The sequence below is a fragment of the Montipora foliosa genome, chromosome 3 (genome assembly GCF_036669935.1).
Source record: "Montipora foliosa isolate CH-2021 chromosome 3, ASM3666993v2, whole genome shotgun sequence".
NCBI lineage: Eukaryota > Metazoa > Cnidaria > Anthozoa > Scleractinia > Acroporidae > Montipora > Montipora foliosa.
Window position 1 is genome coordinate 48,151,794 of NC_090871.1, and position 20,696 is coordinate 48,172,489.

Below are 20,696 nucleotides of genomic sequence, written 5' to 3' on the forward strand. Positions count from 1 at the left end.
TAAGCTCATCATGGCCTCCTGGAGAGACGGCACAAAGAAACAGTACAGTACCTACATTACAAAGTGGCAAAAGTTTTGTAATCAGAGGCAGATCAGTCACATTCAACCATCTGTAGTGTCTGTGCTTGATTTTCTAACCCTGCTATACCAGCAAGGCCTTACATACAGTGCCGTTAATACAGCCCGAAGTGCTTTGTCTAGCTATATTACTTTAGAGAATGGGACATGGTAGAATCTCAATCAAACTTCAACTAACAGGTAAGTCTCGTTTAATTTTACTATTCCCAGAGTAAACCATTTCCCGAGTAAATTTATTTTTAGGACCAGATTTTTCCCGCGAAAGTATCATATTTTCCTTGACGCAGACATGGCTTTGTTTTGAATGCCTTTTACAACAGTGGGTTTGCTGAATCTCCCAAGGGAGGCGTTCTATAAATAAATCTACTGGGGAAAGGGTTCATCCCTAGGCCAAGTATGTGAGATAGAGGATCCCCTTGATATTAAACTCCTGTTAGATTTAACACTTGCGGTCCGGAGTGAATTTAGGAGTGCATTCGTTTTGCAAGGCATCTCGGGATTAAACCATAGAATTATTTTGATATGCACAAAACCATTCAAACAAGGTGGTTGGAAAAACTCGAATTAATTCAACCAGATTTAAATGCTGTAAGCTAGTGAGGCTCGAGAAGAGTGAACGAGTCGAGCCCCACTCATGTTCAGATATAATCAGATACACTCGAACCATTTGTTTCTTGCAAAAAGCCGATGTCGGGAGGCCGGGTGGCCTAACGGTTAGCGCGCTGTGGTCCGGGTTCAGGCCCTGGCCGGGGACATTGTCTTGTTCTTGGGCAAGACACTTTACTCTCATAATGACTCTCTTCACCCAGGTGTGTAAATGGGTAACGGCAAATTTAATGCTGGGGTTAACCCTGCGATGGACTAGCATCCCATCCAAGGGGGAGTGGAAATACTCCTAGTCGCTTCATACTACAGTAACGAGAGATAAGTACCGGCCTGATGGGCCACTAGGCTCGTAGAAGACTTCACCTTAAAAGCCGATGTCCAGAAGAGGTGGAAGTTCCCACTTTCAAACCTAAAGTTGCTCCACAGATGTAAACAGAGCGATTCAGGGACAAGATGAAACATTCATGACAAAGTATGTTTCACTGGACAGTTTGCGTCGAAACAAAATCGGTAGTTATACGGTCTTGTCATACACCGAGACTTTCACTCAACAAAACGAGCACTGTGATTGGTTAGTTCTTGGTCACGTGCCCCTGACCAAATTCAAATGTATCCCGACCGAAATACAATAGGCCATTTCCGAGTTCATGTCTGCCTCCTCTTCACAAGCGAGTCTAAGTACGAAGTTCTGGTGATCGTAATTACCATGTTTCACTTGACAGCGAACCAAAGGAACCGATGAATCCACTCTGGGAAAGGATTTTTCGGTTCCTTTGATGCACCGATCCAAGTGATCTTGGATCAGTGATCCTTTTTCGGACCATCCCAAAAGAACGCTCCCTAATTTTCAGAACGAAAACTTCGCACTTCGACTCGCTTTGAAGAGGAGGCAGACATGAACTCGGAAATGGCCAATCTGCAGTTGTTGCCCGCGCCGGATACAACAGCACGATAGAATATATAACAAAGCACTTGATATGTGGTCCCATGGGAAACTACAATCTTGGACAAAACTCTTGTTCATTAAGCATCATTTGACATGCACTCACAAAGTATGTTGCCACCCCCCCCCCCCCCCGCCCCTCCCCCCATACCAATGTTGATAATGTCATGCAAAATACTGTGCATGCCTTTGGCACTTCTTTTAACCAACATTGGAATGAGGGGAGGGGGGAAAGTAGGAAGAAAATAATATTTATCACACAGACAAAGTAGAGCGTCACATTTTCCCAACGAGTTTTGTCCAGATTGTAAAAATAGATAAAGATTGTAAAAATGCCAGATTGTAAAATTACGAAATGAGAAAAAGTTACTGCAGATTCATTGCCCCAAATAATCCTTTGTACCAAATTTTACGCCATTATATGCTGCTTAATTTGTGATATTGTCGTTTCCAATAATGGGATCATATATGTAATGAAAGCCAATTTTTAGTGACTTAACAATGGGGGGCAGTGCTAATCAGTAAGTTGGAAGTGACCAGTATGGTTTTTATTGGCGTAAAAGAGCCAGACAAACGGTTATATTACCTTCTTAGCACGCAATAACGAAATTTAATTTTTAACGCGACAGATCATTGAAAAGTGCAACGTTTTGAAATCATCTGTTTATAGAATTAAAAAACACCTTTTGAGGAGGGACAAAGCGTAGGAGAGAAACACGCTGGAGGACGTCCAAGTAAGCTGAGTATTTGGCGACAAGGAGTCATCGTACGAAATTTAAATGCCTATGCATCTATGGCGGGCCGTATTGACGCGATTGTATTTAAGAAATCAAGCAACTGCTTATTATACGCGTTGTGTCCTTGAGAGAAAAAGAAAACTTTTTCAAGTTGGTCACGCAAAGACATACTTAGGGGTAAAGTGAATACGTAACACAATTTATACAATAAAGAACATAATTGCCTCAATTTTTGGTGGAATTACCTTCATGGTTTGCAATTTCACAACGGAGAGAACCCAAAATGATGATTTAAGGCAGTTGGCACGATTAACAAAAGAAAATGTAGTCATTTCAACGGTTAACGACGAATAACGTGCAAGTCTCGGAACAAAAACAATGACCATCTATTGTTTTAATGGTGTCTTCCCTGTTAACCGTTGAAACTATCTGTCAATCGTTTTATTGAATGGTTGGCGTTGAGTTGTCTTCGTAAGGATCCTCTAACATAGACCACGGTTAAAAACTTATCCTAAGCTAAGAGGAAACATCTGGAACCTGGCGGGAGTTCCCGTTGCAGTTCCTTCCGGATTTGGTGATTAAAATGAAGTACTTGCCACCACAGAGTCAGATAAATGCTACTTATTGCATTTGCAGTCCCCACCGAGTCCCTCTCTGTGGGGACAAAGTTACTTTGAATTCTCTTGAATCTTGAATTAAAATCATGCTCATAGCCTTGCAATCAATCCATAACTTAGCGACTAGAATAAGTTGAGTAATCAACAACCTTCAGAACCGAAGGTCGTGGGTTCATTTCCCACCCAGGTCAGAGTTTTTTTCTGTCCTTGTGTGGGCCCATTTCCATTAGTAGGCTAACGCTCACATGGTTCATATGAGGTACAAAACTAGCACTTCACATTACATTCTGATCAGTTAAACCTTCAGAACTGTCATATACGGTATTGTCCTGATTTGGTAACAAACGTCAAGGCACCTTGTCGTCCCCAAAACCCACACGCAACAGTCCAAAATCATTCAAACTACAACAGTATAGGGACGGTCACGAGATCTACATATCAAACTGTCCTTGGCCATTGAGACTCTCAGAATCTAATTATATTCATGAAAACATGGATTATGCAACCTTGGACAAAACTCTTGGGAAAAATTATAGCTTAAGGATCATTTGACATGCACTCACAAAGTATATTGGTCCCCCCCCCCCCCCCCCTTCCCTCCCCCATACCAATGTTGATAATGTGATGCAAAATACTGTGCAAGCCTTTGGCCGTTTTTTTTAAACCAACATTAGAATTAGGGGAGAGGGGAAAGTAGGAAGAAAATGATCTTTATCACACAGACAAAGCAAAGCGTCACATTTCCCAACACGTTTTGCACAAGATTGTAGCTAGCTTTCTTTTCCCTCGAGTCCTCATCAGGACTCTCGGGAAACAAAACTGCTTCCCTCGGGACCATAATTAAATGTATGTCACATTGCAAGAAAACGAATTCGCCATTCAAGGGCATGCGCAAAGCAAGAAGTCAACGATAACGGAATAAACGAATAGGTCAAACGCTCTGAAATCAAACGTATTTCACGAGGAAAAACTAATTGATGAAAATTTTGTTTGCAAGGACGATAAGCACGAACATGCATTAGGTTCATTGAATTACTTTACAGACGGCAATGGTAAGGCAAGTAAAATAAAACAATTCATGGATAACGGTGAAATACTATGTTAAAAATTACAAATTCAAACATGAAAATAACTATCTAACATACAGTGTTGCATAAAAAATCGTCATTGTTCCTGTAAGCGGCCTCTGGGCATGTTAAATGAATTTTCGCACCTCTGAATTAAACTTTGCTTAAGAAATCTTGCTTTATTTCCATGGCCAAACACCACTCCACCCCATCCCCCCAGGAAGAATGGAGCGGTAATCATCTTCTTTCAGGTTACACTAGCCTGCGTAGCCGAAGGGATATTTTTATTGCAGGATTATTTTAACACGCGGGAGTAAATCAATGGTTGCTTCGTTGTTTTGGCCGCGAGTGAAATCCAAATTACTAGTTCCCATATTAGTCGCAGCCCACTCGCTGCCAAAACCATCGTACTCGCGAGTGTTTAAATAACCCTGCGGTAAAATGTCACGCGAGCTACCAGCAAGCTAGGGTTACACTCGCTCGGAATTCGCTTGGCCTCAAATCGGAATAGGCCATTTCAAAATGCACTTTAAATTTTTGGAGAAAACATTGAAATTAGCGACATTTTAACACATCTCTGCTACGAAATACAAAGCCGGCATTTGCAAATTAATAAGGCGCATTTCCTTAGTGAAACCTAACCAGAGAGGCAGATACTTCTCAAAATAACTCTCTGTCATTGAATTCATTAGAGAAATCAACATAAACGTCTCACTCTCCTTCCTTTCACTGACAACGCCACAATGCCGCTCTGTTTGTGAGACCAGCTTTTACGGATATTCCCAGAAAAAGGGGCTTCAGCTTATCTGCCAGATCATAATCCTCGGTTCTTTATCGTGTTCGCTCGGCCTCTTTCGTCGCAAATCCGCGTAACCCTCACCTGCGCTGACAAGAAGGACTGGGAACGGCAGCCTCGGTTTCAGATTTTCCACCTTGCGAGCATTTGAACCTCCTGCGACCTCGCTTGCACGCTCTTGGCTTCTTTCAAATAGACTGTAGCTATCATCTTTTCGAGGACTATCGTAAATCGGTTCCTTCGGCTCTGTATCCGCGGATGCTTGAGCGGGCGCTTGAGAATCGTCGAGGACCTCCACATAACTTGGAATTATTGCATCCCCGGAAGTGAGCTGATTTCCGGCGATATTCCCAGTTTCCGACTCCGATTCAGTATCGGGTAGCCCGTCTTCTGGATTATTTTTTCTTAGCGTAAGTCCTTGGGCAGCTGCTCTGGCTTCATTTAGTTTGACATATTCGCCAACAGATTTTACTCTTGTCCTCGAGAATTCTACATCAACTTCACTCTCTGACGTTTCACCACTAATCGTCGCTTTACCACTTCCAGTAACAGTTCCTTCGCCTTCACCAGAAGTTGCACCATCTACGTCATTGAAAACAACCATCGGAATCCGTGGAGGTTCGGATACTCCAGTAACCGGCGGCGAGGTTCCAAAGCCCTTAAATTCGGACAACATTCGTGCGAAGTCGTCCACTCGGAAATGAGTTTTCCCTACAACCTCGTCCGATTGGACAGAACTCGCAATAGAAGTGGGGCTAGAGGGCTGCTCAAACCGAACACTCAAGGTACCAGTTCCCAAGCTTGAAATGCGCATACCGTTCAACGTGTTCCTGTCTTCGACAAAATTAAAGTCGTCATCTGAGTTAACGTCTTCTCCAGAGTCATCTTCCACACCCTCTTTCCGGGTCGCTGCGTTGTCGGATGTGACCTTGTAAGATGACGCTGAAAACAGGACACCAATTCAGAAGGTTCAGTTCCCTTTCTAAAAACTGTTATAAAGAAATATTAACCGTTCATCGCGTTATCCTGACCTTCAACAAAATCATAGATTGTGGAAAAAAGCGTCAGCTAGGGTAATGATCTCACATTCCCCTCTGGCTTGGGGTCTTCTTACGAAAGGGTCGCATGGGTTTCAAATTACAGTCTTAAAAAAAAAAATTCCTTTACGATTGACAATGAACAAGATAGGAGGTCGCCTCGGACAACATTACATCAGACAAAACACAGATTCCTTGAGAAACGTTTAAGTACGTGATGTATTCCATGTCAGTGCAGCTTTTTTCTCCAGGGACCTTAACATTTTTGTCACTTCATGACTTGAACCCTCGGATAGTTTGACCGAGTACGGACAAGTTTGTAGCCTCCCACTGCCGACGACGAGAATGCGTGACGAGCCAAATGAACCTATGAAATACATTACCGGTAGACGATAGATACTGCGTGACAAATGAGATTTGACTCTGACAGATGCATAAGGTAACAAATCAAGATCTCTCTGATCGACTTGATAATTTCTCCAACTGCTAAACAAGTAAATCGATGAAAATTCGAAGCATTAGATGTTCTACGGGAGGAAATTAAATTTTGAAAAGCTCCTTTATAAAATAGTTCTCAGTGTCAGGAACAATATTATTGAATGGTTGAATGAAATGTTTATATATTTGGCAAGCGGAAATTGAAATATATGAGAGTTGGAGACCCATTGCAGTTGAGCAGCGTCACCTGGAAAACTTCCAGTTTATCCCGTAGTTTACAAACAAAAGCCAACACGTCCTACGCAGTCCACGTTAAATTTATACAATAAAGGGTAATAAAGAGCAATGAAGACTGACCTTCACTTTGATTGGCCAATACGGGGCCACGTGATGCATACCCCCAGGCCCCTGATACACCCGGGTCTGTCTGTACGCATGCGTCTCTTACTTCATGCTCACGAAATAAGCCAACATCGGGTCTAACCATGTCATTCACATGACCTGTCCTTCGGGTCGGGTCGTTCTTTAGCGGGTACACGCACCGCACACTGCTGCAGTACGAGTGAAAAGCTACACAAGCTTTACCTGCGGAAAAAAAGGATAAGATTATTGCATAAATGGAAACGATATCTTTGAAAAACAACTCCCTTACATCCCAAGTTTGGTGTTAATGCTGTTTCAACAACACGATGTGAAGGAAAGCATGTCAAAGCATAAACATATTTAGTATAATCACATAGGTGATTATTTGAAAAATATGCTTCGTCTGCCACCTCGACAAAACGGCTTGCGGCTATTTTGAAAAAAAAAAAAAAAAACACGCTTAGGTGATTATTGTACAATAATTACCTCAAGTGCAACCAAACAGCACAGAGAATTTTCATTAATCACCTATGTAATTATACTAAACAATTGTTCACCTCAGGCTCGGCGAATATTGGTGACTAAAAGCCTCAACTTCGTCTCGGGTTTTATTCACCGATATTCACGTCGCCTTCGGCGAATAAACAATTATTGGATGAGGTTGAGCATGATATCATGAATTATCAAAACCGAGGTCTGTGTTATCTGCCGAAGCCGAAGGCTGAGGCAGATAACACAGACACGAGGTTTTGATAATTCATGATATCAGGCGAAAACCGAATTCAATAATTGTTTATTATACATGTTTCACATAATTCATCCTCAGAAACAGAAGCGAAGCGTTCAGCCATTTTGTTTCTGAGGAGAACACTCCAAGGGGCTTAATAACCAGGCAGACGTTAAACTTAACATCATAAATGTAATATCTGCTGCAGATATTACATTTATCATGTCAAGTTCACAAGCTATTGTGAATTGATTGAATGCTCTCGACCAATCAGAGTTTTCATAGTGAGCCTGATGTATAATAATACTTGTTTAATAGAGCTTAAAGTATTACCACTGATATTTACGCAATCTCATCCACTTGGACAGTGATATGTGGATCGTCGTAGTAAGATGATCAACTTAAGCAGGTGCAACTGAGGATGCCTGAAAAAATCCAGGCTTGTGCGATTGCGCTGCCGACTCGCTCTACCATCTGACTTATGAAGCCAAATAGGAGGGAGCTGGTCACTCTTAACGGGAAATCAATAGACCGATTCGGCTAACTCAATGCTGTACCCAATTCAAATCTCTCGAAGTTAAGATTCTCTGTGTGTTGAATTTGCATGACAATGAAGCATTCACATTTAAATGATATGGGAATACCTGGAACAAAACGTTTTATTCCCAAAAGATTTGAATTGGGTACAGCATTAGTTAGCCGAATTGGTCTATCGAACTCACAAGCGACCAGCTCCGAGTCGGCTTGTTAGCTCAGTTGGTAGAGCAAATGCAGTGCAATCGCAGGGTCCTACCAAACTTTCAATTTCAAGTTCATTGCGCAGTTTAAAATATACATTTCATATAATCTAAATTAATTCCACTTGTACAGTGTCGGTCTTGCCCAACAATTAGCGTTACACCGGTTTTACATTTTGACTGTCTTTGACTGGCAAACAAATGACCTCATTCTCGGCTATAGATCTTTGGCAACAAATCCCGTATCACTTTCAAGATTTCAACCCATTTGCTTTCTCCAAAACTATCAATAATTTTCTTTTGTCTCAGCAAACATTAAATTATGTGAAACATTATTTTCCCTGACCTTTTTCTTGTAATTATTGTCCCTCATCTTCTGCAAAGACTTATTTCGACTTCAATGACAAGGAGGCTAACTAGATAACATCACGGTTTTTTTAGCCTTCGTACACTAACTTTTGACATTGACATCTTGCAATGTTATATATTCTTATATTTAGTTTGTACTACATTTTTTGAATTGTAATTAAGGAATGGTGAAAAAGAAAGTGTTGTTGTTGTTGTTGTTTGTTGTTTAGCTGTTAAACCTTTCGATACATGATTCCTTTAATTTATTCATCCCACTTTAATTTCGTCATTTTGGTGTGTCTCGGGGAAATCTTTAGTTAATCACAAGTTTAAACTCGATTTAATGGTAATGCGGAATTCCTCTACTGATAAAATTATCGTTACATCACAAACACGAATTTGAGCAAAAACGGCCTTTATCCAGGCGATTTGCCATGAACTTGAAAAACGTCGGCCCGACGTTTTTCAAGATTACCCAATGCAATCTGTTTCAGTCGTGTCCATCCAAGCTTCTCTTTCTTTTTGCTGTATTTCTTTTATGTTGGTCAAAAATTTTACGTGGTTATTGCAATGTTTCATTCTAATTTTTGGGCATTTTGGGTGTCTTAAAAATTTCATCATTTTGCGTGATATAGCCCCTTTAAAAGCCCAAGAGTAATGGACGATAGCCGTATAAAACGCCTTTGTAGAAAAGCACCTTCAGAATTGCCCAATCTCGACTTCAACTACGCATGAGACGCATTCAGTTGCTACCCGATGCCACTAGAAATCAGTCCTAGTAAAGGCTATCTTTTGCCCTTTTTTTCCCTTGACATTCCGTTTCTTGATTCATCGGAGGAAAAATAATTTCACTTACCAGAAACAAGAGGAATTCCTTCCAGCCTGGGAAGAGGAAATACAAGCGTTACCCCGACACTCGTCCCAATCCACAGCAGGCCCTCGTCTGCCGTTAGAGCTGTGACGTAAACACGATCCAGTTTTGTCTTTTCCAGCTGAGAATCAATATCTGCAAACAAAAAGTTACAATTTCCAGTCGAGCAGAAAATAAAGGCTAGGCCGTACAAGGTGGCTCCATTGAAGCGCCCTTAGAGCACGGATGGCGCAGTGCTGAGAGCACGCGCCCGCGCCCGCGCCCGCGCCCGCGCCCGCGCCCGCGCCAATGTGGCTGCCTGGGTTTCGATTCCCAGACTTGGTGACACATGTGGGTCTTGTTTGTTGGTTCTCTACCCGGCATCAAGAGGTTTTCCTCCGGGTACTCACTGTTTTTCCATCTCCTCAAAAACAAACCAACGATTTGACAAGTGTTGATTTGCTTTGATTTCTGTACAGTGACCCAAAGTAGCGCCTCATCGCTAAATACAGTTGATGGATTGATTGACTCATTCATTCATTCATTCATTCATTCAAAGCAGCTGAACAGTACTAACCCGGCGTAGCAACTGTCATATTATAATTTTACACGAAGTTGGCTCTAAGTGCACTTATCGAGAGATCTTACGTCGAACCAAATAACCTTAACGAACGCGGGTGAACGGCGGACATGTTGTAATTTTTATTTCGCTTTAGAATCACGTCCTGGCCCCCAGTTGTTCAGACGACGGATAGCGCTATCCACCGGATGAATTACCGGATAAGTATTAGCAAAACCAATTGCGCTATCCAAAGGATAGTGATTTATCTGGTGGATAGCGCTATCCACCTTTTACAACAACTGGGGACTGGGCCCTTTCCTCGAGAGTCCCGAAAACTTTTCGGGCCTTAAAAGTAAAGCCATCTGTGAAATTGCCAACCGCTTGTTTTGGAAAGGCGGTCTTTTAACATGTTTTCAAGGTAACAAAAAGAAAAATAACTGTGAAGTTTGACGAATTAAGCCCTCTCCGTTCTTGAGATATAAAGGGAATTGTGACACCCGAAAATGGCCCGCCAAGTTTCGGGACTTTCGAAAAACGGCCCCCTAGACAGGGCGGTTTAATTTTCTTTCATATTTTTTATGTTCCTAGTTTTCTCCTTCGCCTTGTTGCAAATAACCATGGGCCTTGAAGTGCCACTACGATGAAAACTTCATTTTTTTATCACTTCCTTCCTTCTTCCGAAGTGGCAAACGTTTGAGCTTTAGTGTTCAATTAATTTCTTCAAAACGTTTTCCCTTTGAGCACATGTTTTAGTTTTTACAGTCCGCCAAAACTGACCTATAGCAGATATAGGCACCAGAGAGTTGGGTCGAGGGGAGAATGACGTCATTTAAAGTGCAACGTCTCGATTAAGAATGCAGCATGAGTGAATGCAACGTATTAACCATGCAAGACACGACTTTAATAGTCTTATGGAACAAAACTCCAGTGCCGCATGCAAACGTGTGCAAACACAATGCATCCTAAGGCGATTGATTGTTTTGAAGTCGATTTCACCTCGACCTAGCCCTCTTAAGACATTAAGTTAGTAATTGCGTACAGCTAAATAAACAATTTTTCAACTTCCAAAAACAACCTTCCGCCTGTGCTTGTAACTAAGGCTTAAAATTTTGCCGGTCGAGTGAAAGGCAAACACACCAAAACATGAAAAAGAAAGTGATTTTTTTGATCGAAGGAACGCTTTAACCCTTTGAATCCCGTTATCTAAAAGTTCATTCTTCTAACTACTTCCATGTATATCTTCGTTGGTTGGTCAGAAAATTTGGTGTTATATCAGGATTATATCTTTACCCTGATAATATCTTATTCCTCAATACTTGTCTACCCGTGACAGTGCATTGAAGTTGAGGAGTCAATTTACATACTGATTAATCCTGGGAGTCAAGGGTTATTAAAGCCTTTCTTAACAAGATACTGACCTCGCTGCATGTTGGTAACGGGCGATACGATGCTTATGTCCTGCACGTGTTTCATAGTCTCGCCATGAAACAACTTGATTGACGGGTTCTTCCAGACAGACACCCAAACGCCAACACCGTAATTAACAAGATGTTTGATACTGGCCTTGGAGTTTTCATCCACTTCAATCACACGCTGAAAAAAAAAAAAAAGGATCAAAACGTAGTTCACAAAGATGAAGAAGGAAAATTTGGAAAACGGATTAGTCTGGGTTGGGCCTTACTTAAAGTGCCGATAAGCCCCCTACCCGTTTCCTGTAAGCCTGAAAACAAAAAATCATATTACACTGAACAGGATTCTTTTGTTTGCTTGCAAATTAGCCCCTGTCGCCTTGTTCAAGGTTAATAGGCCATTTCCGAGTTCATGTCTGGCTCCTCTTCAAAACGAGTCTTAGTGCGAAGTATTTGTGATGGTAATTAGTTCTCCTTTACATATGAATGAAAACTAATTTTCATAACAAAAACTTCGCACTTAGACTCGTTTTGAAGAGGAGGCAGACATGAACTCGGAAATGGCCTATTAAATATTCTTTTCAATTTTAAGTTTCATAAGAGCGGGGCAGCAAGGGCTAATATGCATGCAAACAAAATACTAAAGTACCGGACATTTTGGAATAAGGTTTTTACTCTTGCGTGATGGACTCTTGATATCAGACCAATGCAATGCGGGTGATGCAAGTGACAGGGATTGGATCGGAACGCCGCCAGTAATCTTCTGGAATGACGTCACTAGCCCCAGTCTTCGCTTCACTCGGTCGTGCAAGAACAAAGTAAAATTTTGAAAATTTGTAACTGAGGAATTGACGTTTCAACCAAACGCAGTAACTTGTTCAGTGCGATACAAAGACTTTTTCAGGCACCTCAATCGTTTCAATAGAAATATCAGAAATTCAGCGTCACGATTATGTGAAACGCGAAAGGCAAAAGTGACCACGTGACCCTAACGACGTTGTTACGTGTATATGGAAAGAGCTCACGTACTTGTTGAGAAATTGACTCCGAATAGAATTGATTTCAAGTTAAAAAAAAAAAAGATAATATGGAGCGACTTATCTCGTTTACTGGGAATGGTGAATTTCACATAAAAAGAGAGAAAACTTGCTCGCGAGCACTGTGGCCGCCGAATATTAATTGACTCCGAAAACCAATCAAGCATGAAAAGAACGGATTGCTGTTTGAAAATCTTATATGAGAGCAAGTCAGTCCTTTCGAATTTCCTTTATATGTAATGTAAGATAATATTTTCCCACATTCCGCTGCTTTTGTGCTTCATGCATAGAATGGCGCTTTCAGGTTAAAATTTCAATCGCAAATAGCTCTAATCAAAAGAACAGCCTTTCCACAGACTCCCAAACGAGCAGTTTGGTTTTATGTACGGTTTATTTCTTAATTTACTTTATTCCGCGTTTTCCTTACTCAAGTGTATTTGTGAGTAGCAAAGTTTTGGCAACGGTTCTGTGAGAATTAGCTTCAAGGTTACGAAATCTGTGCCTTCGTGAGAAAAATACGGGAAGCCGTACACTCCAGCATATTTGCGCCACTGTTGGGATAATGGATATGAGAATATGAGAATATTTACTAAAAGCGCGAGTTGTGTTTGCGAATCGTGAAAGTTTTTACAAATGAATGAAACTGCGCATGACGAGACTAGCTAGTGCGCTAAAGAGATTGTCTCGAGCCTTGTGACATATGATTTTTAGTGGGGTGCGGTGGGTGACAATTGCTTCTCCAGGCCAGACAGACTTCTGCAACAGTTCTTTCAAATAAAATGGTCCGCCCCCCTAAGAAAAAAAATGATAACTAACATTGACATGATACGACATGAAAAAGTTCCTCACCTTGATGGTCTCGTCATCATGATTGATAACAAAGAGCTTGTTCCCACAGGAACACCAAAGATTTTCCGCCACGATAGCAATCGCCATCACGGGCTCCTTTCCAAGAGCCACGGCTTTAGGTTCACTGAAGTTCCACGTTCCTTCTAAAATAAACCCAAACAAAGTAAAGCTTCTAAATGCTGTGCAAATTAACTGTTGCGTGATTTTGTTTTTTGTTCACCTTTATTTCGTTTGAAAATGACCAGACTTCCATCAGCCACTCCGGCAAAGATTTTCAAGTTGACAGTCCTTCAAGTAAATAAAGCAAAAAGTGTTATTTTATCCACTTTAATCTCAGTTTTTGGTTTTGCCAAACAACCACCATCACAATCATTCAACTTTATGAGATAAGAACAATCACTATTAATTAAACTAGAACGGGTTTCAAATAATGTGGAATGCAAATTGCGTTTGCTTTGGTTTTGCTGGCTTCGCTCTGTGATTGACCAGCAAAACTGGCGCCACTTTTTTAACCAAAGAAAATCAAAACCAAACCCAATCGCGACTTGCACGCCCGTATTTTCCCGCCCTCTTTTACTTGTAAATTGCGTCGACTTCTGATTGGCTCAATGCAATGCCTTGATCTGTTGTGACTGGCTAGAGTAATTGTTTTGGTTTCACGACACTCGACTAAAAACCGCTCTAAAAGAAAAGGGAGCTAATTACTATTAATGAACGCGTCATTTCCCTTTTTAGCCCACTGGTGGCATATAAAGGGGCTCTTGCGACAATAATGGATGACCCCTGATGAAAAGCTGGACAGAACTGTCAAAATGTTGGGTCAAATTTATTCAAACCAGAAAAACATCAGATTATGCCTGATTGTCAACCTGGCCCGGGTTGCTCGAAGCATGGTTAGCGCAAACCAGCGTTAAATGCCATGGAAACCTACAGGTTTTGATACCTCTTAACCAACGGTTAGCGCTAACCAGGCTTCGAGCAATCGGCCCCTGGTTGTCATGTGAACTTTAACTATCCCTTATTTTCGAGAACAATCATGGTGAGAAAAAGTGACGACAGAACTCAAACGAAATCACGAGGCCTGTATGAAATTCGGAAGAACACAGCAAAAATAATCAATCTTAGAGAAACACAATTTTCCACCAGTCTGCAGTAATGCTTGTCAACGGTTAGGGTTACCAACCAACAGCAGTTTATCTACAGACATGTAGGCCGAGTCAGCGGTAAGCACTCGCATCTTCAAATGGGTCAAACGACAAAATAAAAACCTAACAGAACGGAGATCCACAATCTTGGACAAAACTCTTGGGAAAAATTCCGACATGCACTCACAAACAAAGTCTATTGGTGCTGCCTTTCTTCCACACCAATGTTGATAATGTGCTACGCAAGCCTTTGGGCGTTTCTAAACCAACACTGGATTAGAGGGAGAGGGAAAGTAGGGAGATTTTAATCTTTTATCACACAGACAAATTAGGGCATGAGCATTTTATAGTTATTTGTCACATTTTCCCAACGAAACTTGATCAAGTTGTAGTTCAACAAAGAGAAGCTTTTCTAATCCGGGAGATCTTCGTACTGATTTCAAAACGATTAGTCTTCAGGGATTGTGATAAAGAACCCTTTTTAAAATTAATTAAGCAAATAAGGCCCCGCAAAGCACTATTTTCAGGGGGGATACTCAGCCACCGACTTGGGCATGATTAGAGACACTTGGTAAGAACTCGTTTCTGGTAGTCTCAAGCCTTTCCCCCAGTGTGAAGTACGAAGTCACTGAAAGGGGGCAATTTGGGTGCGGTGGACAAAAATACAGGAATTGCGCATGGCTAACGGAACCACGGACCGAAAACGGCTATTGTAGACACGAGTCTGAACGGGCCTGCACAATTGGTTAGTCTGGTGGATATCGACAGTGGGATGATATTTCTGATATTCTCAGGTCAGAATATTATCTCCCTTTTATGTTGGGTTTGAAAAAGATCTCACTTCATATAATTTGAAGTGAGAGAGAATAGGTCCTTCAAATTGTGTTAAGTAGCGTCAACCTTGTTGGCAAGTCTCGTTTCACAATGACAACATGGGTCTTTACCCCGTCTGCATTTGACTCTTCAGTAAATATGTCACACTGAGTCAGTGTGTGAAAATATCTTACTTGATATCCAGCACAGCATCGGGTAACTTCACAGACATGACGTAACGACGAGTGGAATCCACAGCATTGTAAATAAAGATCCTTGAAAAAAAGTAACAGAGAAAGCAATTGGCCAGGTTAACTGTCTGTTCGGCAATTTGAGAGGGCAGTCCTTAAGTCAGACTTGACAATCCATGGACGGGTCGCGGGTTTCAAGTCCCGGCGGACTGGTTTACGTTTCCATCATGGAAACGAAATGGTGCACATGTAAACGGAAGTTAAACCAAGTGTAAACTTCTCACACATAAGACTTCTCACTTTCTTGAAAATGCAATTACGCTAGAGTTTGCATTCTATACGTGTGGAAGTTAAAATAAAATCTCAAATGCAAACACAAGGTTAAAATACCTGGCCCATGGCACTACTAAGCTCAGATTTCCAGAAGGCAATGGCTTGTTGCGCGTGCGCTATAGAGCGTTTTCACTCACGTGACCAGCAGCCATATTGGATTACCGAAACAAAAGAAAGTATTTGCATCAAAATCATAGAATTCAATTCCCGGAGGATTAGTTTGGTAAACCACCATGGCCACCATTTCTTTGTTTTGGAACACCAACACGGACGCCGTGACGTCATGTGAAAAAGCTCTATACCCCCCACGTGATGCGTGCTTACTCATTCAATCCCATTCCAGGTGAATTCACAGCCGCCATCCAACTCCAACTCCTTTTACGGGAAAACTTTCTATTCTTTTGGCGGGAAAGGACCCATCTTGGGTTGGACGACAAAATTCCATTAAAGAGGCTTCATGGTGCCCATGCTGTGGGCCAAGCCAATTATCTAAGAATTCAACTGTGCTTGTGGAACCATTATCTGTCCTTTAGCGAAGGACGGAGCTTTTGAAATTTGGGTTGGAGTACGAAGAAACGCCATCCTCAACTAAATCAAATTATTCATATGCTAGTCACTTGAGACAAGGCAATTTCCATAGCAATCACATGGTTTTTTTTTGTACCTTCCACCTTGTGTTCCTAACCAAACAGTGGGGAAAGGAAAGCCAAAGCGTCCAGTGATGGTTCCTTTAAATTTCTTCTCTTCTCCACACGTGCGTTCAACGTACTCGCCGCATACGATACTTGAGTCACTGACATGGAACGACTCTACCACCTGAGGAGGGGAGGCTAGGGAAATTTGGAGCACTGCCACGTGACCAGCATGGTCTCCATCCCCGCACAGGAGCCAGAGATTGTTGTAGTTATCATGTATTCCTGGAAGTGGTTCAGACGAATCAGGAACAGAAACAATACCATGAACCTGAAACACGCAAAAATCAATACCATTAATCACTAGGAAAATCAGGCTTGTGCGCACCACTCGTCTTAAAAATAAAAGTTTACTTCAAACGTCGGTTATGGAAATTTGTCATCACCTACAACACTATGTTTCAAGTAAATGTGTGCGTCGTCTAACCTCACACTTGCAAACTAATCCATGATGGGTATAATGCCCCTATAAGAGCACATTGCGCTTTTTGGGTGAATGCAAAATGTATAAATTAGAACAAATAAACACAGACAATGTAGACATCCAAACTGAAAAGACAAAATAAACAATTTAACTTGGGTCACGTTTAATTTACGTGCGTACAAAAAGGATTTAGATCCAAGTTCATGGCAAATTGAAATACAGGTTTTGCCAAAAAGCAATGAAACCTGCTTGATTCCAAACGGTTTCTGGCCCTGAAATATCGAACAAGTTTCAAATAAAGGCGAGTTTCCATTGTGTTTTCCAGCAAACTACACACCTTTGTTTTCTGACTGAGCAAGAAAAGACTTGAGTTGTCTTTCAACAGAGGCATGTTCCGCCGCTGAATTGCCACTCCTCCTGTCCCATCATCCTCTGGGAGATACCAGCCAGGGTTGTTATCTGCGGCTGCAAAAGAGCTTCAACTTAATCCATTGCATTTATCAAAGTTCTCAACAAGCATGGGATCGAGAAGAAATATTGCAAATCAATTGGATTCGATTAGGCTAAAACGCGAAGCTCATTACCTTAAAAAGCATCAAGGCATAAATTTAAACAATACTGAAAGAATTTTGAAAGAATCAAAGACTTTCGAAGACACCTCAACGTGGAGGGCAAGCTAGCTAGCTAGTCCTCCTGCAATCCAACCCAACAACAGCCCTATATTCCTGTCACGAAGTTTTCACAGGCAGATTTATTTTCAAAAAAAAACTTAACTAATAGAGGGTAATGTGAAGTGCTACACGGCCAACGTTTGCAAAAACGTACCCCTTCCTTGTACAGCTTTATTTTCAGATTGAATTTCTCCGGCGAATGAGACTCCCGCACGAACCCGATGACCAATCACAAGAAACTAAGGGCCTGTATACTTGGAGGTGGGGTAACCCGCCTGTCCATATAAACTCTTATTTTTTCAGCCTCGCATTTACATGATAGGTAAGGTAACCACCGAAGCGGGTTGCACGGTCTGCCAGACCGTGTAACCCGCTCAGCCGGGGTCGCATTTTGCCATGTAAACGCTTGAAGGTGGGGTAACCCGCCAACCCCGGGTCGGTTAGTATCAATATATACTGCCTTTGGCGGGGGCATTGCAGCATTGGAAGTGATGATAGCGACCTTGAGATTGAAGTACGAGAACGATTACGAGTAGGAGTTTTCAGTTCTGAGCACGCGCATTTCATATGAGCGTGCTGAGAACTGCGAACTCGTGAAATTTCGTTCTTTAAACATAATGCGCGTGCCCAGTACAGAAAACTCGTACTCGTAATCGTTCTCGTACTCCAATCTGAAGGTCGCTAATAAGAAGCCACGGCACTAAAAAGTTGAAGCAAGAGAAGCTTGAGAGAGTAAAAGGGCATTAACGGCCAAAATGCGTCCTCCAGCCGCCATTTTGCCTGTTTATGTACCTAGCGCCCACGCAGTAGCCTCGAGAAAGGTCACCCGGGGCCCCGAGCTATTTTTCGACCCCACCAAGACGGGTTACCCCACTGACATGGGTTACCGCACCTCCATGTAAACAGGGCCTTACTTGACGCCACAGCGTCACCGAACCGGTGCTGCCTTTGTGTTTTTGCGGAGAAGGTAGTCTAAAAATAGATCGGTCTGCAAAAATGCCGTGACATAGGCTTAGTATGGAAGTTGTTCGCTCCTAGTCATGGGAACCTTGCAAATGCGTTGCTATAGAAAGTTGTAAAATCCTTAAGCCAGTTTGTTTTTCGGTCACATCTTCTTTGGTTACTGGTGGCAAGTTATTCCATTTTAATGAGTCGATTTCCAGAAAAAGCTTCGAAAAATACAAATATTAATAATTCCAAAATTAGCCACTTACAAAGTCGTAGTTTAGATGTGTTGAGGGCCGTGACCCATTCAGCTTTAACAACTGGAGAATCAGTGCTGAAGATGTAGTTTACAGCGCCGTGTCTGAAATCGAAAAAATCCATTGAGTCTTACTTTCACATTCGCCCTTGTCACACGGCGGCCATATAGTTCCGGGAGACAAAAAAAGCTTTGTTTTACCATGCCAAGCCTCATCCCCATGGTTTCCACTGCGAGGCTTGGCGTGGTAATACAAAGCTTTTTTGGTCTCCCGGGACAATATGGCCGCCGTGTGACAAGGGCGAATGTCGGTTAAATCCGAGACGATAGGGGGTTTGAGTGTTTGGTCGAGACACTGAAAACCACCCCACGCTTGCCTCTGATTATTTGTCAAATAAAGCGGAGGTGAGAAATGAGGGGAGAAGCAATCAGTAGAATGAGCAACTAGCTAAACCTGTCGCCGACTGAGCCTGGAGTGCAAAATCGGTTTTTTCTCATAAAGGGAATGATCAAGGATTACATTGTTTCGCAAATTTCTCAAAATTTCCAAACTATTAACATTGACAATTGTTGACCTTCTCGATCATCTGTAATGGTTTCCGACAAAGCACGAAAATTAAGGATGCTTTCATTTTCTTGACGCGCCCTAGATCTCTTAGTTGATCGTTCCCTTTATAAGGAAACCTGATTTTGCTCTCAGTCAGAAATACTGAAAAGAAAAAATTCAACAGAGAGGTAATACTTAGAATAAGAGGATTTTTATGCTTTCACGACAAGAAGTAACCTGCTTTTTGCCGTTTCACAAAAGCGCGATGCTCAACTGATCTCTCACTTTGCTTGATTCTGGTGTAAAGGCATTAAAGTATGAAACCGTTGTTTTTACTTGGAAGGTAATGATAGCTCCAGCCAGTAAAGATTCGCCAGTCTTGTCTCCTCTTCTATTGTCCTCTGGACGGCCTTATGCCACTGCTGAACTCTCTCGGTATCAAGAACCTGTCAAAAGAAGTTATCAGTTGCGATAATTGAGGGACTTTACCTAGAAATGAAAAGATCACGACCAAGAGTATGCCACGTATCAAGTGAAGTGGGAAGAAAACAATCAATTTTCAGGCTTTGCACATTCGTTCAGTTTTACAGTTTACTGCACTTCTTTAATGATTATCTTCCTTTATCGAGGGTAGGCGCATTAAACATAAATATCTAAAATATGGCCATCAAATCATATCAAATCAAAATAGTTGAAATCAAATCTTTTCAATGAAGTTTCTGTCGTTTTTCAGGAAGGGAAACCGTGGAGTACCAGAAAACTCCTCTGGAACTGACGAAAGGACAGGAAGGGAACTTTATTTGAGTGTCTAGTCGTTCTAGCGCTGGAGCGCTAATTGGGGACACTGTAAACTGAAATGAACAATGAAAGTAAATCAAGTCAAATGTTGGTTTTTGAGGAGAGGGGAAACCGGAGTGCCCGGAGAAAACCTCTCGGTGCAGAGTAGAGAACCAACAAACTCAACCCACATATGACGCCGAGTCCGGGAATCGAAGCCGGGCCACATTGGTGGGAGGCGAGTGCTCTCACCACTACGCCACAGGACAGGGTCAGATTTATAGGCCCTCGCTTTTATTGCATCGCGCAAAGGAAAGGACAATGCTGCGGAAACAAACATTTGTGAGGGGGAAAAACTGCGAGATATTTCGGCAACAATATTTCCGCGACAAGCACTCTTCGTTTGCGGGACCCTTAAACATTTGAGAAACGCGTGAACGTGTAAAAAGGCTTCTAATTCCCTTCTAAAGTAGGTCCTTTGGGGACCAACTACGCATGTATGCGTATGTATGGAAATAAACAGACCTTACTCGCTTGAACATTTTGTTTTCCCAGTACAGATCACGTGATAATACTCAGGAGGTTTTGATCCTTTGTCTTGTTCATTAAAAAGAATGCACGCAAGTATGAATATGTCTTTATTCTTGAGTTTCACTCACGTGATCAACGGCGATGTTTTTCAGCGAGAACAAAACAAAACA

General features: G+C 41.9%; 1 protein-coding gene across 2 annotated transcripts in view; it reads right to left on the bottom strand.

Moving 5' to 3' along the window:
* Positions 1-4,207: 4,207 nt before the first annotated feature.
* The window catches only part of LOC137997550 (rho guanine nucleotide exchange factor 10-like protein), a 42,807-nt gene continuing 26,318 nt past the window's right edge, over positions 4,208-20,696 (bottom strand). For both annotated transcript variants that reach the window (XM_068843607.1, XM_068843609.1), the window contains exons 15-25: positions 19,555-19,664; positions 18,685-18,776; positions 17,137-17,264; positions 16,348-16,646; positions 15,354-15,434; positions 13,422-13,489; positions 13,202-13,344; positions 11,325-11,499; positions 9,351-9,500; positions 6,677-6,904; positions 4,208-5,786 (exon numbers count right to left, since the gene is read on the bottom strand). In XM_068843607.1, coding sequence (XP_068699708.1) covers positions 4,846-5,786; positions 6,677-6,904; positions 9,351-9,500; positions 11,325-11,499; positions 13,202-13,344; positions 13,422-13,489; positions 15,354-15,434; positions 16,348-16,646; positions 17,137-17,264; positions 18,685-18,776; positions 19,555-19,664 — 2,415 coding nt within the window. In that variant the 3' untranslated portion in view covers positions 4,208-4,845. The remainder of the gene's footprint in view (positions 5,787-6,676; positions 6,905-9,350; positions 9,501-11,324; positions 11,500-13,201; positions 13,345-13,421; positions 13,490-15,353; positions 15,435-16,347; positions 16,647-17,136; positions 17,265-18,684; positions 18,777-19,554; positions 19,665-20,696) is intronic.